The sequence below is a fragment of the Cricetulus griseus genome, chromosome 5, assembly GCF_003668045.3.
Source record: "Cricetulus griseus strain 17A/GY chromosome 5, alternate assembly CriGri-PICRH-1.0, whole genome shotgun sequence".
NCBI classification, from domain to species: Eukaryota; Metazoa; Chordata; class Mammalia; order Rodentia; family Cricetidae; genus Cricetulus; species Cricetulus griseus.
The window spans coordinates 56,079,331-56,094,888 of NC_048598.1; the positions used below are offsets into that span (position 1 = coordinate 56,079,331).

General features: G+C 47.8%; 1 protein-coding gene across 1 annotated transcript in view; it reads right to left on the reverse strand.

Annotated features, from left to right (window-relative positions):
* Positions 1 to 497: 497 nt before the first annotated feature.
* Pik3c2b (phosphatidylinositol-4-phosphate 3-kinase catalytic subunit type 2 beta) overlaps positions 498 to 15,558 on the reverse strand; it is a 60,628-nt gene continuing 45,567 nt past the window's right edge. The window contains exons 22-33 of the mRNA XM_027417615.2: positions 14,028 to 14,157; positions 13,060 to 13,196; positions 8,836 to 9,005; positions 8,378 to 8,534; positions 7,950 to 8,059; positions 6,898 to 7,099; positions 6,345 to 6,469; positions 5,214 to 5,331; positions 4,463 to 4,544; positions 4,003 to 4,109; positions 1,977 to 2,105; positions 498 to 987 (exon numbers count right to left, since the gene is read on the reverse strand). Of these exons, the coding sequence (XP_027273416.1) occupies positions 799 to 987; positions 1,977 to 2,105; positions 4,003 to 4,109; positions 4,463 to 4,544; positions 5,214 to 5,331; positions 6,345 to 6,469; positions 6,898 to 7,099; positions 7,950 to 8,059; positions 8,378 to 8,534; positions 8,836 to 9,005; positions 13,060 to 13,196; positions 14,028 to 14,157 (1,656 nt within the window). The 3' untranslated portion in view covers positions 498 to 798. The remainder of the gene's footprint in view (positions 988 to 1,976; positions 2,106 to 4,002; positions 4,110 to 4,462; positions 4,545 to 5,213; positions 5,332 to 6,344; positions 6,470 to 6,897; positions 7,100 to 7,949; positions 8,060 to 8,377; positions 8,535 to 8,835; positions 9,006 to 13,059; positions 13,197 to 14,027; positions 14,158 to 15,558) is intronic.

Below are 15,558 nucleotides of genomic sequence, written 5' to 3' on the forward strand. Positions count from 1 at the left end.
GGAAGAGTTAGAGTCAAATCCAACCAGCAGGGAAAGAGAAGAGAAAAAGCTTTGCCCTAAAGAGCATGGGTCCCTGAACATAGGTCCTTGGCGGAACCCTGACATGGAAGGCCCCTTCCTTACACACGTAGTTATCACGCTGCTCTCCTTTGGAGGCAAAATCTGACGGCCCAGAGAGGGCCTCAGCCCAGCAGTCAGCGAGTCCTCCCCACCCTTCCCCAGGGCGCCTGAGAGGGGGAGGGTTTCACCGAGGACCGACTGGGCTCCTCCCCAACATTTCCTATAGCTAGAAAACAAAACCCCAAAAGTCCTGGGGAAAAGTCCAATAAGAACTTTCATGATACAAAAAACCCAAATAGTCAGTCCTCTTTTTGTCTTTTGAGGCATGGGATGCCCCTCTCACAAAGCTTCCTGTCCCAGTTAGGACAACATTACTATTTCATTTTTTAAAAATAAAAATAAAATATCCACCCACCCTCCCCCAAGTGCTACTTCATACAGCCCGCACTCCACACACCCCAAAGCAGGCATTGCTCCCTTGACACAAGGTAAACTTAAAACTCTGCTGAAACCCCACGACTTCCAAGGGGCTGTTCCCCACAACCAACCCGAGTGCATTCGGCTGAGGAAGGGGCAGCGGAGAGCACTGGACTCTTGCAGCCCCTCGCCGAGATCAGGTTCACCTAGATCATGGGGAAGGCCACCCATGGCTCTGCCCCTTCCCAGCAAAGGAGCTGCAGGGGAGAGACTTCTTCCCTAGCTCTGGGCAGCAGCAGCGGGTCTGGTCCATGACTGGGCTCATAAGGTTCCGTGACCTCGAGATCCCAGGGCAAACCAGCCAGTCTTCTCCTGGGCCAGGTCCAGCTCCCGAAGGCGGATGTGCACCTCGCCAAGGAGTACGTTCTCCCAAAATCCTTGCTCACTTAGCACGCTCAGCTGGAGCTCCCGCTGCTGCAGGTCTCCCTTGGGGATCCCATCATACACCAACTGCAAACATGGACATTGGGAAGAGAGGAAAGTCATGAGACAGGGCAGGGGAAGTCCATGGGGATTCAGAAGAGATAACCCAGTCCCTGGGTTGTTTAAGATAGGGTAACGTGTATCTCAGGCTGGTCTGGCGCTCACAGCAATCCCGCCTCTGCCTCCTAAAGGCTGGGATTATGTTTATTGGAGCCTCTGGTCATCTTCCACACAGGGCCAGGAGGCTCCCCTCCTCAGATAGTAGGACCCAAGTCCCTTCTTGAGACTCACAACCCTTAGGGTTGGAGAGCTTTTACCACGGCGGGAGGGGGGGGGGCAGATGGTACAATGTGTTAGGCTTTATAAGTACAATGGTGGCTCAATAAACACCTCAGTGGTTAAGAGTGCTTGCTGTTGGGCTGGAGAGATGGCTCAGGGGTTAAAAAGCAGTGGCTATTGCCCAAGCATGGTGGTGTATGCCTTTAATCCCAGCATTTTAGGAGGCAGAGAGAGGTATCTCTGTGAGTTCAAGGCCAGCCTGAACTGAGTTTCTTTTCTTTCTTTTTTTTGGGGGGGTTGGTGGGGGAGCTCCTGGCACTCGCTCTGTACATCAGGATGGCCTCAAACTCACAGAGATCAGCTGTATCCCAAGTGTTGGGATTAAAGGGGTGCACCACCAACGCCCAGTTTATAAAGTGAGTTTGAAGACATCCAGAGCTACACAGAGAAACCCTTCTTCAGAAAAAAAAAAAAAAAAAAAAAAAAAAAAAAAAAAAAAAAAAAAGCACTGGCTGCTCCTTCAGAGGACCAGGTTCAATTCCCAGCACTCACATGGCAGGTGTTGTTGTATGGCTCACATCTAGAATCCCAGGACTCAGGAGGTGGTGGCAGGAGGATCAGGAATTTGAGGCCAGCCTCAGTTACAAAACACTCAAAATAAATAATCAGTTTGTCAACTCCTGTGCTTTCCTGCCCCCACTCCTGCTCACAGCCCCTGCAACCCATTTTCCACATACCATCTCATTGTAGGTAGGGTTACAGGTTTTCCGGGCCACTTTCGTTTTCCTCTTTGTGGTCTTCTGAGGGTCAGGAAGGAGGTAAATCTTTACATAGGGATCAGGGTCATTCCCATCTTGGAGCGGCTGCTACAATGGAATGAAACAAAAGATGAAGATCCCACAGTATCGTCCACTTTCTAGGCATCCCTGAAGCCATACTCTGATCTAGATTCTCTCTCATTCACCCTCTGCCTTTTTGTGGTGCATACCTAATCTTTTTATCTGCTTTCCAGCTCATTACATGCTGATAAAAAAGATCTACCATGATTCCATTAAATACACACTCACACACATAATTTTTTAGTTTTAATTTTTTGAGACAGGGTCTCTCTACATAGCCCTGGCTATCCTAGAGCTCACTATATAGACCAGGCTAAACTTAAACTCACAGAGATCTATCTACCTGCCTCTGCCTCCTGAGTGCTGAGATTAAAGGAATGTATCATTGTGCTTGGCTTGTAATATAGTTTTAAGTGAACATCAAGTCTCTCCAGGCATCTCTTCTCCATGCTATTTTGTCATTTGGTCCCTTTTAAGCCCTAACAGGTAGAGATAATGAGTCATAGAAAAGAGGTTACTTGTTCAAAGTCTACTGACTCCTGCTTCACTCAGGTTGACTCTGTTCTTAGAACCTGGGTCCAACCAATCCATCGTCTCCAAACTCATACTTAAGTCAAAGCTGAGATTGCATTTCATGCCTGGAACCCTAGGACTCGGGAGGCTGAGTCAGGAGGACTGTCTTGTTATCAAGGCCAGCTGGGCTACATATTGAGTTCCAGTTCCAGGCTAGCTTGGGCTAGACTGAGAGCCTGTCTCACAAAAATAAAGAAGTAAACTAAAAGGCCCATCCCCCCGGCACTTAAATAAGAACACAGCACATTTATCCAAAGACCACTAAAGACTGAAGCCAAAGCCTTACTATGTGCCCATTGGTTCCTGTACTCTTCACCCTGGGCTGTAGCCAATGGGAAATAAGTAGTTCCTGATAACACCCCCCTGACCTCCCCTTTCTCCTGGAGTCTGGGCTTTTAGACCTAACTGCTCCCCATGTCTGAAGCAATCCTCTCTCAGATTCACACAAGGGGCTTCCTTCCTTAGGTGTTTGTACAGATTTCATCACTGAGGCCTCCTTTACCCCTAATGCAAATGCCAGCCTTGTCTTTCCTCCTGGATTCCTCTGCTTCTTTTTTTTTATAGGCTCTCAGCCCATTGACATATCATTTATTTTCCTTGTCTATTTTACAGTCGGCCCTTTCCAAGCAAACTGTAAGCAAGCACCCTGGGCACAGGTGCATTTTGACTTCTCCTGTATTACGGGCTAATGTATTGGTAGGCACTAGATAACATTTGTTGAATGAGTAAGTGCTAAAAGAATGTGAACATGAAATCAAGGTTTCTTTGACTCCGAAGTACACATTTCTGCTATGACTTGGTGCTCCAATCTTCAAAATAAGTAACATGGGATGCTACGCATTATAAATGTTCAACAAAAGTTCCTCTCCCATTCATGATGTTCTTAGAACCTGTGCCAAAATTAATTACATACCACCTTGAATATGCCTGAAGGAAGTCCTGCCTTGTCTAGACTCACATATCTATATTTATCCATTACTATTACTAGATAGTAAGCCCCCAGGCCTCTCTTTTATAAAACCATAATTACCATAGCAACAGTACTACTCAGAAAGGCAAGTGCATCCCATGGATTATCTCAGTTCATCCCCACAGCAACCCTTGGAGGGAGGCACCAAGTCATCTTATAAAGAGGCTCACAGTACTCAGGACACCATTGCATAGACCACAGCAAGCAAGCAGCTATGCCTTGAATCCTGGTCAGCCACAGGCCTGGCATGGGCAGCCTGTGGTAGTGGCTAGGTAAACATCTGTGGTTACTCTTATCATCCGGGAGCAGAGAAGGTCTGACTCACCCAGAAACTACCAGCAGAAAGATGAAGGCACCAATGAGGGCTGGGCCTGCACTTACCAAGCCCCGAATATACATCACCATGATGAAGAGTTTGTTGTTTTTGTAGGAGATGGACAGCTTCACCTCCCCACCGACCTTCCCAATGGGCCGGGCCCATGTCCCATCTGTAGGGATAAAGGAAACTGAGAAAGATCCACAGGCCAGCAGAAGTGTCCCTGACTGGTGCCAGGCAGGCATTTCTACTTCCTTCCTAAGTCCTGCCCCAGCCTGTCAGATTTCTGATACCATGTGGTGTGGAATGTAACATCCAGTTGGGTTGGGATAAGTGTACCCAATCTGAGGGGTGTTATCACTAAATAAATATCCATCCCCTAGGGAACTCAGCCATAGAGCCGTGGACATTGCAGCCTGAATGAAACACCAGAGTCCCCAGCAAGTAAGCAACTGAACAGGAAAGGAAGCTGACAAAGAGGTGGGGATGTGTTTTGGCGGGACTGCCACCAGGAAGGTACTGTACCTGAGGACTTTGGAGCTGGGCTGGTGCCTGAAGCCTTTTCATCCCGAGGCAGGGGGTGGAAGAAGGTATATACTAGATCACACTGGAACAGACCAGAAAGTGGGGCCACTCTTCAGTAAGTCATGACCCAGGAAGGGCTAATTATATGTACACACACACACACACACACACACACACACACACACACACTTTTTTTTTTTTTAAGAGAAAATAGCCAACGATTAAATGGTGGGTTGGGGAACAAATTCCTGTAATCTCAGCAATCAAGAAACAGAAGGAAGAAGACTGTTACAAGTTCAAGGCTAGCCTGGTCTGCAAAATAAGTTCTTAGAGTGAGACCACATCTCAAAAACCAAAATAAGTCAATTAAAAAATAAACAAAACAGGCCACTTCAGGCCAAAAGCAGTCTATTCTAGTCTACTCCTGTTTTACTAGTCCCCTATCAACACACTACCTTGGGGAGATAGGACTGAATTAGCCTGGAACTGAAACACACGCCTTTCTCTGGAGAGAACAGGAGGGGAGAGGAGGACATGAGGGGGCAGGAAGGTTGAGTTGGGGGAAGAATAGAGGAGAGCAAGATAAGAGAATGTTTCTAACAAGCAAGGGAAATGAAAACAAAACATGGGCCTGAGGCCCCATCCACCATGGCCCTGTGCTCTCTAACCCTCAGTAGAGTCATTCACCAGGCAGACAGACACACCCCCCACAGAGGTCCTGCCCTCTCGCATCCTCTACCGGCTCTCTCACCTCAGCCACCTCTGGGGCTGCATGAATCAAGTGCCAGATGTAGCCATTTAGTTCCTCTTTCCTCCGCTCAGCCACTGCCTCTCCCCGGGAGCGGCCAATCACAAAGCGACTAGGAAAGCTGGATGACAGGCAGACAAGGGATACAGGATGGGGAGAGAATGTGAAGATTTTTAGACATTTCATTTGCATTTCTATTTACCTGATCCTCAGTTCCCAGCTGCTTCTCCTCTGGGGGACCCTTGCCTCCCTGACTCCTACCCGACTTCATGTCTGTGTCTGGGTTGGTCTGTTTCTGTCTCTGTCTCTCTTTACACACACACACACACACACACACACACACACACACACACACACACACACACTTCCTGGGACCCCAGACAATCCCAGCATTTTAATTATCAAGCATTTAAAGACTTGTGGGTGGTGGTGGCACACACCTTTAATCCCAGCACTAGGGAGGCAGAGGGAGGCAGAGGGAGGCAGAACTCTGTGAGTTCAAGACCAGCCTGTTCTACAAGAACTACTTCCAGCACAGCCTCCAAAGCCACAGAGAAACCCTGTCTTGAAAAACCAAGTCTGTTGGGTACAGTTCTGTGGCACTGATAACATTCACAGTGCTGCAGAAACGTCACCAGACTCTGACTACTCTAGGGCACTCCAATAAGTAGGATCATATCTTTTTTTTAATCTTCTTGTGACTAGCACATTTCAGTTAGGCTCATTCATGATGTAGGTGTCAAAGGTCCTAATGTGTGTGTATCACACTTTATCCATTAGAAAAATGGTATAATTCTTTGACAAATTATAATGAGCCATGTTCAGATTTTCCCAGTGCCCACTTGCAGCTCAGCTGGCTTTCTTTCCAGCTAGTGCTCCCGTGTTTTGTTTTCCCCCAAGGCTAGAGCAAGGCTGTTGGGATGTCTGGCAATAACAACCAGCAGGGGGAGCTCTTGTCACCAAACACACTCCCACGCAGGGTGAAGCAGGAAGAGCCTCGGTTTCAAATGGTCCTTTATGAAACACAGTCCTGCTAGCTCCGTGCCTCCTCCTCCCCCACACACAGTCCTGCTAGCTTTATGCTTTCTCCTCTCCTGTGTCTTTTAGCTCAAGGGAATTGGGGGCGGGGGATACCTGGGCAGGAAGGAAGACGGGAAGAGCAGGCGCAGCTTATTGTGTAGTTCCTGGAACTCCTCAAAGGTCCTCTGGATGTAAGTTGCCTCATGAGCATTCTCTCGCATCACCTTCACCACATATATCTACGAAGGCCAAAACAGAGTACACCTGCCTGACCATCTGCTTACTATTGTGTGTGTGTGTGTGTGTGGGGGGGGGGGGGGGGGTGGCTGGGTGGGTGCGCGCGCGCGCGCGTGCGTGCATGCATGTGTGTGTAGTGCTTTCCAGGAGGATAAAGGTCTCAGAAGAGCCTCCAGTGGAGAAAAGAGGGTAGGCTGCACACAGGCAGGGCCTTCCTCACAGGACATGTGGCTCACAGAATGACAAACCAGTTCAGCTCCCTGGGCCTATGCAAGTCCCTTAAGAGAAGGAACTGATCTGTCTGGGATTATTTCCAATGCAAGAGTCTTGGTAAATTCTAGGGACCACCATACAGATGTGAGGAAAGAGTTAACGCCAAGAAGATGGGTAGACAGGAAGCAATGAGGGTCAGAGAGGAGCAAACCCTTACATAGCCCTTGCTGGGGTGGAAAACTTTCTCACGACGGCAGAGAAAAACATCAGTGATGCGGCCAGAGCTCTTGAGAGTATGTGTTCGGGGCGCGAAGGAAAGGGTCAGCCGATCATCTGAGCCTGTGAACTTCATCTGAGCCAGGTTATGGATGAAGAAGTTGAGTTTCGTGGCTACGCTGCCCAGGCTGGACTCAATCAACCTGTTTGTGCAGAATGGGAAACAAAGGTTGTAACTGTGGACCCAACCCTCTGCCTTGACAGATATTCCCCAAGTGCTGAGATTTGTAGGTGATAGGGTGAGGTGGGGGTAGTCAGGATCTCACTATGTCACCCAGGCTGGCCTCAAACTCACGGTGATCTTCCTGTTTCAAGCCTCCTAAGTGCTAGGATTACAGTGTGTGCAACCATGATCCCCGAAATTAACCACCAGATTGAATTATGTTCCCAATGTAATACTCTCACAGAGCACATGATTGACACAATTACCTCATACAGTTTGTGTTTGTGAATCCTGAGTTCTTATGCCTCCTGCCAAAGATACTCAAAGCAGGGTAGGAGGGAATTTGGGACAGCAAATGTCTCAATAGTACTAGCAAATGGAATCCCAGGACCACACCAAGCACCACTCAAACTAAGCCATGTCCTGTGAAAGCAGAAGGGTCTGACCAAAAGAGCTAAAAAAATATCATAAACTGGGTGCGGTGGTGCACACCTTTGATCCCAGCGATTGGGGTGCAAAGGTAGGCAGATCTCTGAGTTCAAGGCCAGCCTGGTCTGTAGAGTGAATCTAGGACAGCCAGGGCTACACAGAGGAACTCTTTTTTCTTGACCACACCCCCCCAAAAAAAGAAGAGAAAAAGAGAGAGAACCCTACTTATACATATTAGCCCCAGAATTCAGACAGGAGCAAAATGATTACCAAGGCAAAACTGGGCTAGAGACCTAAGTCCTGGCCCTGCCATTTGGGCTAAGCCTTTCCCACTGCTCAGCCTGCTCCATCGAACCTAGCAGTCTATGGACTACTTGGGTGTGGTTTGCGCTGTGTGTTACCTTGTGAAGTATGTGGTGGCATTGGCCTCTGTGTCCTGAGGCCTCAGGGCATCATACACATACTTGAGGTCCTCCAGGTCGGAGAGCTCAGGGATTCCACAGGACAACATCTAGAAGAAAGGAGGGGCTGCCTGTAACAAGAGCCAAGCATGGCTTCCTCTCTACCCTGAGGTAAGATTTTCTGTACTAGGCTCCCCATCATCTTTTGTAGTTATAGGCAGATTATGTGGGTAGTGGTTACAGGGCCACAGGGACTGAAGGCTACATGAGGGGGTCAGGCATCACTGTTCCTAGTAGTTTGGGCCCCTGCCTTTAGGAAAGACAGGTAACACAACTGGATCTTCAGGAAACCTCTGGAACAATCCGGGACAGTCTTAAAGATGGAGCCAGGTAATAAGAAGGAGGGTCAAAAGAGATGAGCTCCTCACCAGGCCCAGAAGGTTGAGGAAGAGGTGGGTGTGCTTGCGGATGAGGTTGTAGGCTTGGCAGCAAAGGTCAACAAAATCATGGAACCGGCTGGAAGGCTTGTCACCCCCGTTGATGACATACGCCATGTCCGAGGTGAAGACAAAGGGGGCACGGTCCCTGGGCCAAGGGAACATATAGGTAGAAGGTCAATATGGAGAAGGAAGGGCCCCTTGTGAGCTCCACCAAGGGCTGTTTTCCTCCACCCCCATCACGTGTTCTGACCTGTGAGCTAGTAACACTTTCTCCCAGCTACCCAATTGGGTTCCCTGCTGAAGCTCAGGTGCCTAGCTATCCTTTAGCTCAGCCCTCAACCCCTCGTCATGTGGTCATCTGGTCTCTCTTCTCAGCACTCTGAGGCCTTCTGCTTCAGTGGCCCAGCTCTGAGCCACTCTCACCCTCCATACGGGAGACCACTCACCTCTTGATATTGCCAAACATCTGCGCGTGGCCCAGGAAGCGGCCAAAATCTATATGGAACATGTGTCCGGTGGTCTTCAGCATGATGTTGTCATTGTGTCTGTCACAGATGCCCAGGATGTATGTAGCCACACAGCAGCCAGCACAGGAGTAGATGAAGTTCTCCACAGCCTGTGAGAGTGGAGGCAGGTGGTGGGGCCACAGGCAGCCAGCCCTGACCTTCCTCTCTCATGTGAACTCTAGCAGCACCCAGCACCTGCCTGCTCGTCCTCATCATGACCACAGCACAGGATTATATACACAGAAACATCTCCCATCGTCCGGCATTCTGAAGTAGGAGATGGGAGTTTATGTCTATATACACCCTCCTTATGAATGTGTTTTGTAGTGGGGGGGCGCTAGAAAGACAGTGGACATGTGACTTTCAGTTGGGAGACCTTAATGGACAGAAAGGCTGGTGCTTAAAACTTTTCCAACAGGTCACGATAACCCTGACTCAAGTCTGGCTACTGAGTATCGGAACCAAGGGCACCTGACCCTGTTGTAGAATATTATACTAACTAGGCAAAGATGTATTTCATTTGTTTGTGCTGCTTAATATTAACTGTGTCAAGGTGTGTTGCTTTCATTTACGCTGTATTTGTTTAATGATGTAAGGATGGGTGTTTAATTATGTAAAGATGTGTTGCATTTGTTTCACCTTGCCTGCCTAAGGCACCTGATTGGTCTGAATAGCCAATATATATATATATATATATATAGAGAGAGAGAGAGAGAGAGAGAGAGATAGGTGGGGCTACCAGGCAGAGAGAATAAATAGGAGGAAAGAGAAGGGCATGAGAGAAGGAGAAGGAGAGAATGAAGGACACACCTAGGGCAAGAAGCCAGGCAGCTGTCAGCCAGACATAAAGAAGCAGCAAAAGTAAGATATACAGAAGTAAGTAATAAGCCCCAAGGCAAAAGGTAGATAAAGATAAACAGGTTAATTTAAGTTACAAGAGCTAGCCAGAAATGTGCCTAAGCTAGGCCGTGCATTCAATAATAAGTCTTGGTGTCATGACTTGAGAGCTGGTTGGTGAACCCCCCAAAAATCCTGGTACATGACCCTTCTTCATGCACCCTTCTTCCTGTCCCAAATAACTCTCCATTCCAGAGTGCTTGATATCAGCTAAATGCTTACCTAATCAAAATCACTGCATTCCAAAGGAGAGCTGAGACAGCTTCACACTTGCTGCACTGTTTTACACTTGAAAATCAGACATCTCTTATTTGGTAAAATGTGTTGGAGATATTTTGGGGCTCAAGGGGTGGGAGGGGCTGGGGTAAGAGCACTTGTGAGGTCCTGAGTTGGAATCCCCAGTATCAATGTAAAAAGCTAGGTGTAGCTGTACCTGTCTATAACCCCAATGTTTGTGTGTGGGGGGGGGCACAGACAGAATCTGAGAGCTCACTGACCAGCCAGCCTAGCCAAACAGCAAGCTCCCAGTTCCTCAACAGACCCTACCTAAAGACAGAAAAGTACAGAGTGACAGAGAAAGACCCTTGATACCCTGCTTGGGTCTTAGCATGCACACCCACAGGTGTGTGCACTTACCCCACTCATGTTCATGCACAAACACAAAAAGGAGGGGGACCAGGCATTGTGGCACTTGGGAGGCAGAGGCAAGTCTCTGTGAATTTTAGGGTGGTTTGGTCTACATAATGAGTTCCAGGCCAGCCAGAGCTACGTAGTGACATTTCATCTCAAAAAACCAGATATCAGGCCTGGAGAGATAGCTCAGAGGTTAAGAGCACCAGCTGAGTGCAATTCCCAACAACTACATGGTGGCTCACAACCATCTGTAATGAGATCTGGTGCCCTCTTCTGGTGTGCAGATATACATGGAAGCAGAATGTTGTATACATAACAAATAAAATCCTACCAAAAAAAAAAAAACCCAAACAGATATCAAAGGACTCAGGCTTCTTTAAGGGAAAGACCATTTCTTAGAAAGCAAAAAATCTGTGAGTGAAAAGAAACCACTTGGAAAGGAGCATAGCTCATTCAATCCCAGTTTTGACTTAACATCTCCAATAACTTGCCTCTGTTATAGGTATTCTTTATATCTTAGATAAGGTCTCTGCAGATCACAAAACCTGTACCAACCAGCAATGACAACACCCCTCCCCGTTCCTCCCTGAGTTGGGCAGGTATGAACCTCAATCACTGCAGGACCCTCCTCCTAACTTGAGGGTCTCACTGATGAAATATGGGTGTCTTTTACTTAGGATGGTCACGCTCTTTTCTTCTAGGCATTACCATAAGAAACTACTAGCACTGTGCCTCACTCCTACAATCCCAGCATTCAGGAAGCTGAGGCAGGAGGATTATGAGTTTCAGACCTGCCTGAGCTATGCTACAGAGTAAGGTCCTGTCTCAAAAACCAAAAGGGGAAAAAAAAATGAACAAAGTTAGCTTTCAGATATGTTCCTGCTTGTTGTAGACACTTCCACGTTTAGTACGACTTGCTAGTACACTGGCATAGAGTAATTACAATTCCAACACCTAGCACAGAGCTTGTTATGGGAGGCGTTCGACACCTGAAAAAAAAAAACAGGTTGCATAAATAGCATATGGATTTGGAGGAGGGAGAGAAGAAACAATAGTCCTCTCCAAAGTTGAGTCTCATGAGGTAGAAGGAGCAGTTTTTGATGCTGAAGAAGAGGAAATGGCTTTCTAGGCCAGAGGGTACTATCATCTAAAGGTACTAGACATAAGCAAGTATCCCCTGCTCCAGAGCCTAAGTGAGCAGGGCGTAAGACTGAGGTAGGCCAGGCTGTGATGTCAATGTTGGACTTATCTGGTAGGAGCCTCTGAAGAACCCAGAGCAAATGTGTGATACGAATGGCTGTGGACTTAAAAAGTCCCCTAAACCAGGCAGAGGAACCCCATGAAACTGGTGGCTCTGGTTTGGGTGATAGCAGCATCCTACATTTACTGGTAGGAAACATAAAATAAGCAGGTCTCCGGAGGTGAGGAGAGACAGGAAACTCAGCTTCACCTCCATTGAGCAGAGATGCAGTTGAGGAATCCAGGCAGCCAGTGCTACAGAGGCTTAAGCGGCAGGGGGGAAGGGGCTACAAGAAGGGCTTTGGAGTCCTCAATTCATGAATAGGGATAGAAGGTATAACAGAGGGCATGTCAGTCAAGAGTGTGTTAGCCAGAACGCGCAGGAGCTAGGGATTAAACCCTGGGGACCACAAACTTATTAGGGCCATTTAAGACCACCAATCTCTCATCCACCAGGCACATTCTGGTTATAATTTGGCCGCTTGCATGTCTTCCTTCAGGAGTAAAATGTATTGATCAACCTGAATTAGTATTTATATTCTCTTGAAGCAAGCCTTATAGGAATTAACATTCTGGCATTTGTCTGTTTGGTTTTGAGACAGTCTCACTATGTAGCCCTGGCTTGGAACTCAAGAGATCTACCTGTCCCTGCCTCCTGGGTGCTGGGATTGAAAGTGTGTCCCACATTCTGACATTTTTATCATAACCTGTCCCTTTTCACTCTCATTAATCCAAGGACTACAGTCATGAAGCTGTGGACTGGCCATGGATAATAACAGACCACCAAGGCCCTGCAATCCCTGGAAGCTAGCTCACTTTCTTTCCTCTAGTCAGGGGCCAGCTGGGCCTCTTTGCTCTCATGTCAGTCTCCTCACTAGCCTCAATCTTGGCTTCAAGTTACAGTCTTGCATACCAGCTCCACTGCTTGGAGCAAAGGATACACCTGACTCATGCCCACACATACACACATACACACACACACACACACACACACACACACACACACACACACACACACACACACGGTGGGGGCTGTTAAAATGATATTCAAAGCCTCTTCTTGCCATCTCAAATTCTATGCAGCATCACTGAATCCCTCTGAGAATACAAGGGGAACTGGCTAGGATCCACAAAGAGGACAGCAAGCTCTCATAAGCTGCCCCCACCCATAAGATCCAAGGAAGGTTCTCTGACCAATACCAAAAGTTACTGCTAATTTACAATAGTCATCTGACCCATCTCTAGCTACACAGATGCATCAGTCCACAATGAGCTCGTCCTTCAGCAAAGCTGAGCTGGCTCATCTGTGTACATGCAGGTCTGGTGGTAGCAGAGCCCCATGCCACAGACAGGCACACTGCCCCAGCTTTGGGCTCCCGAATCCCCCAATCCTACCTTTTCATATTCATCCTCTCCAGGGTTGTGTTTCTGTAGCCAGTCAGCCAGGGGGCGGTCCTTGAAGGAGCCAGTCACCCCGTGCTCCACCTGGATCTTGCGCAGTGTCTCAGCGTTGGGTATCATCTCTACCATCCCTGAGAGAGAATGGGTCAGACTCATGCTTTTGAACAGAGTGAGGAAGTCTATCTTGGCTGGGCTACATGCCCCAGGGCCTTTGGACAAAGTCTATCAGTAGGAGGACTACATGATGGGTGATGGAAAGAAGACCACACCCACATCACATATTCTAGACTGGCTCTAGGCTTCCCAGGTCATAATTTTTTTTTTTCTTTTCAAACTTTACTATGGAACTCTTAAAATATATACAGGGTTTTTTACTCAATTCTCATGTAATCCTCACCCAGCTTCAACAATCATCAACACTTTGCTAATTTCATTTTATTTTCCATTACCCAATTAGCCTCCTACTTCCTGCTGTTCCAGCTTCAGGATTGCAAAGGAAGACAGGGTCTCACTCTGTAGCCCAAGCCGGCCTCGAACTTTCTGATCCACTTACCTCATCTGAGAGCTGGGATGACAGATGCATTGTCACCACCCTCTGCTTTAGACATGCCGTCTCATGCAATAAATACTTGTTAATCATATTTTAAAAGGGCATAATAACCATGTACTTGTCACATCCAAAAAAACTTAACAGTGGCCCTTGAAGCCAGCCTATTTTAAAATTTCTTACAGCCATCTCAAAACTACAATTGGTTTGTTTGATCAAGATCCAAAGTCCACAGAGGTTGCTATGCCTCCAAGTCTGTTTTGTTTTGCAACAGTCTCTCCCTTGCTTTCCCTTTTTCAAGTCACCCCACATCTTCTCATGGAACAATCCTGCCCTTCTATTCTCCATTGTTCACGTTGGGAAACGAGCAGAAGGGCAGTGAGGGAAAGGATGCCCAGCCCGACTCCCCACTGACCTCTCCCTCGGCCGGTGGAGAAGCAGCGGAAAATGACCATGCGCATATCCAGCCCCTCCTGCACCCAGATCTTGCTCATGATTCGAATCATCTGCAAGGTGAGCATGTCCTGGCGAAGGTCGTCCCCGCACTGGACAGGAAGAAGAGCGATTAAAACCCATATCCACAGCCTCTCCCTGGCACCCAGACCCCACAGCATCCACGCTACAGTGGCAGGGAGAAGCTGCAGTTCTCCGGCTTAGCTGTCACTCATCTGTTGATCTGGCCCACACAAGGTCAAGGAGCAAGAGAGAGGACACAGATCGCTGCAGTTTGCCCTTTACTGCCCCCCCCCACCCCCGCCACAACCTCTCTCCTCACCTGCCATTGCTGCATCCCCATCTGAACTGAATTATGCTTCCTTTTCTGCAAGAAACCCCCCTGATCAACAGGCCTGTTTGTTTGAGACAAGGTCTTTCTGTGCAGCCCAGGTTTTGAGCAGCAGCCTTCCTACCTCAGCTGGTGAGTGCGAGATTATAGATACATATCATTATGTCTGGTTCACCAGGCCTTTTAAAAACTTGACTGTTTACACCAGATCAGAAACTAAGTATAGTATACAGCAAACTTGTGCTGTAAGGTTCTAGTCATAGAGTACCTTTTCTTTACTTTTTGAATGCTAAAACTTGAACCGAGAGTGCCGTGAATGCTAAGCACACATTCTATCCCTGAGCTCCAGGTAGGTTTGTGCTGCCCCCCCCCCCCATATACTCTGAGACTCTCATTTACTTCTTTCTCACTACCTCGGAGGAGTCAGTCAGAGGGAAAACATGAGGTTCATCTAGTTGAACGAGCACCTCCTATAAGTTCTCCAGCAGCCAGCCACATCCTCTACTAGAATATGATCATCACCTTACCCGTGGCATTGTGGAAGCAGCCCTGCCTCCCAGAAAGTGCTTCCATATTCTGAGTTATCAATTGCCTCTGTTTCTCCTAACACTGCTCTTAGCCTTCTGGGGCCATGCAGAATTTATCAAAATCCCTTTTTACCTCATAGTCTTTTCAATATTAAAAAAGTAGCAGGAGTGGACTAGAGATGTGGCTGAGTGGTAGAGTCATTGTCTAGTATGCTCAGGGCTCAGTGGTAGAGTCATTGTCTAGTATGCTCAGGGCTCAATGGTAGAGTCATTGTCTAGTATGCTCAGGGTCCAGTGGTAGAGTCATTGTCTAGTAAGCTCAGGGCTCAGTGGTAGAGTCATTGTCTAGTATACTCAGGGCTCAGTGGTAGAGTCATTGTCTAATATGCTCAGGGCTCAGTGGTAGAGTCATTGTCTAGTATGCTCAGGGCTCAGTGGTAGAGTCATTGTCTAGTATGCTCAGGGCTCAGTGGTAGAGTCATTGTCTAGTATGCTCAGGGCCCTAGGCTCAATCCCCAGCGGGGGGGGGGGGGTGGATGGAAGAGGAGAAGGGAGGAGAAGAGGAAAACAGGAACAGTTCAGGCCTTTCCTCAGTCTTGAACATTCTCTTCTCTCTACTGTTTTCACTCCTACTA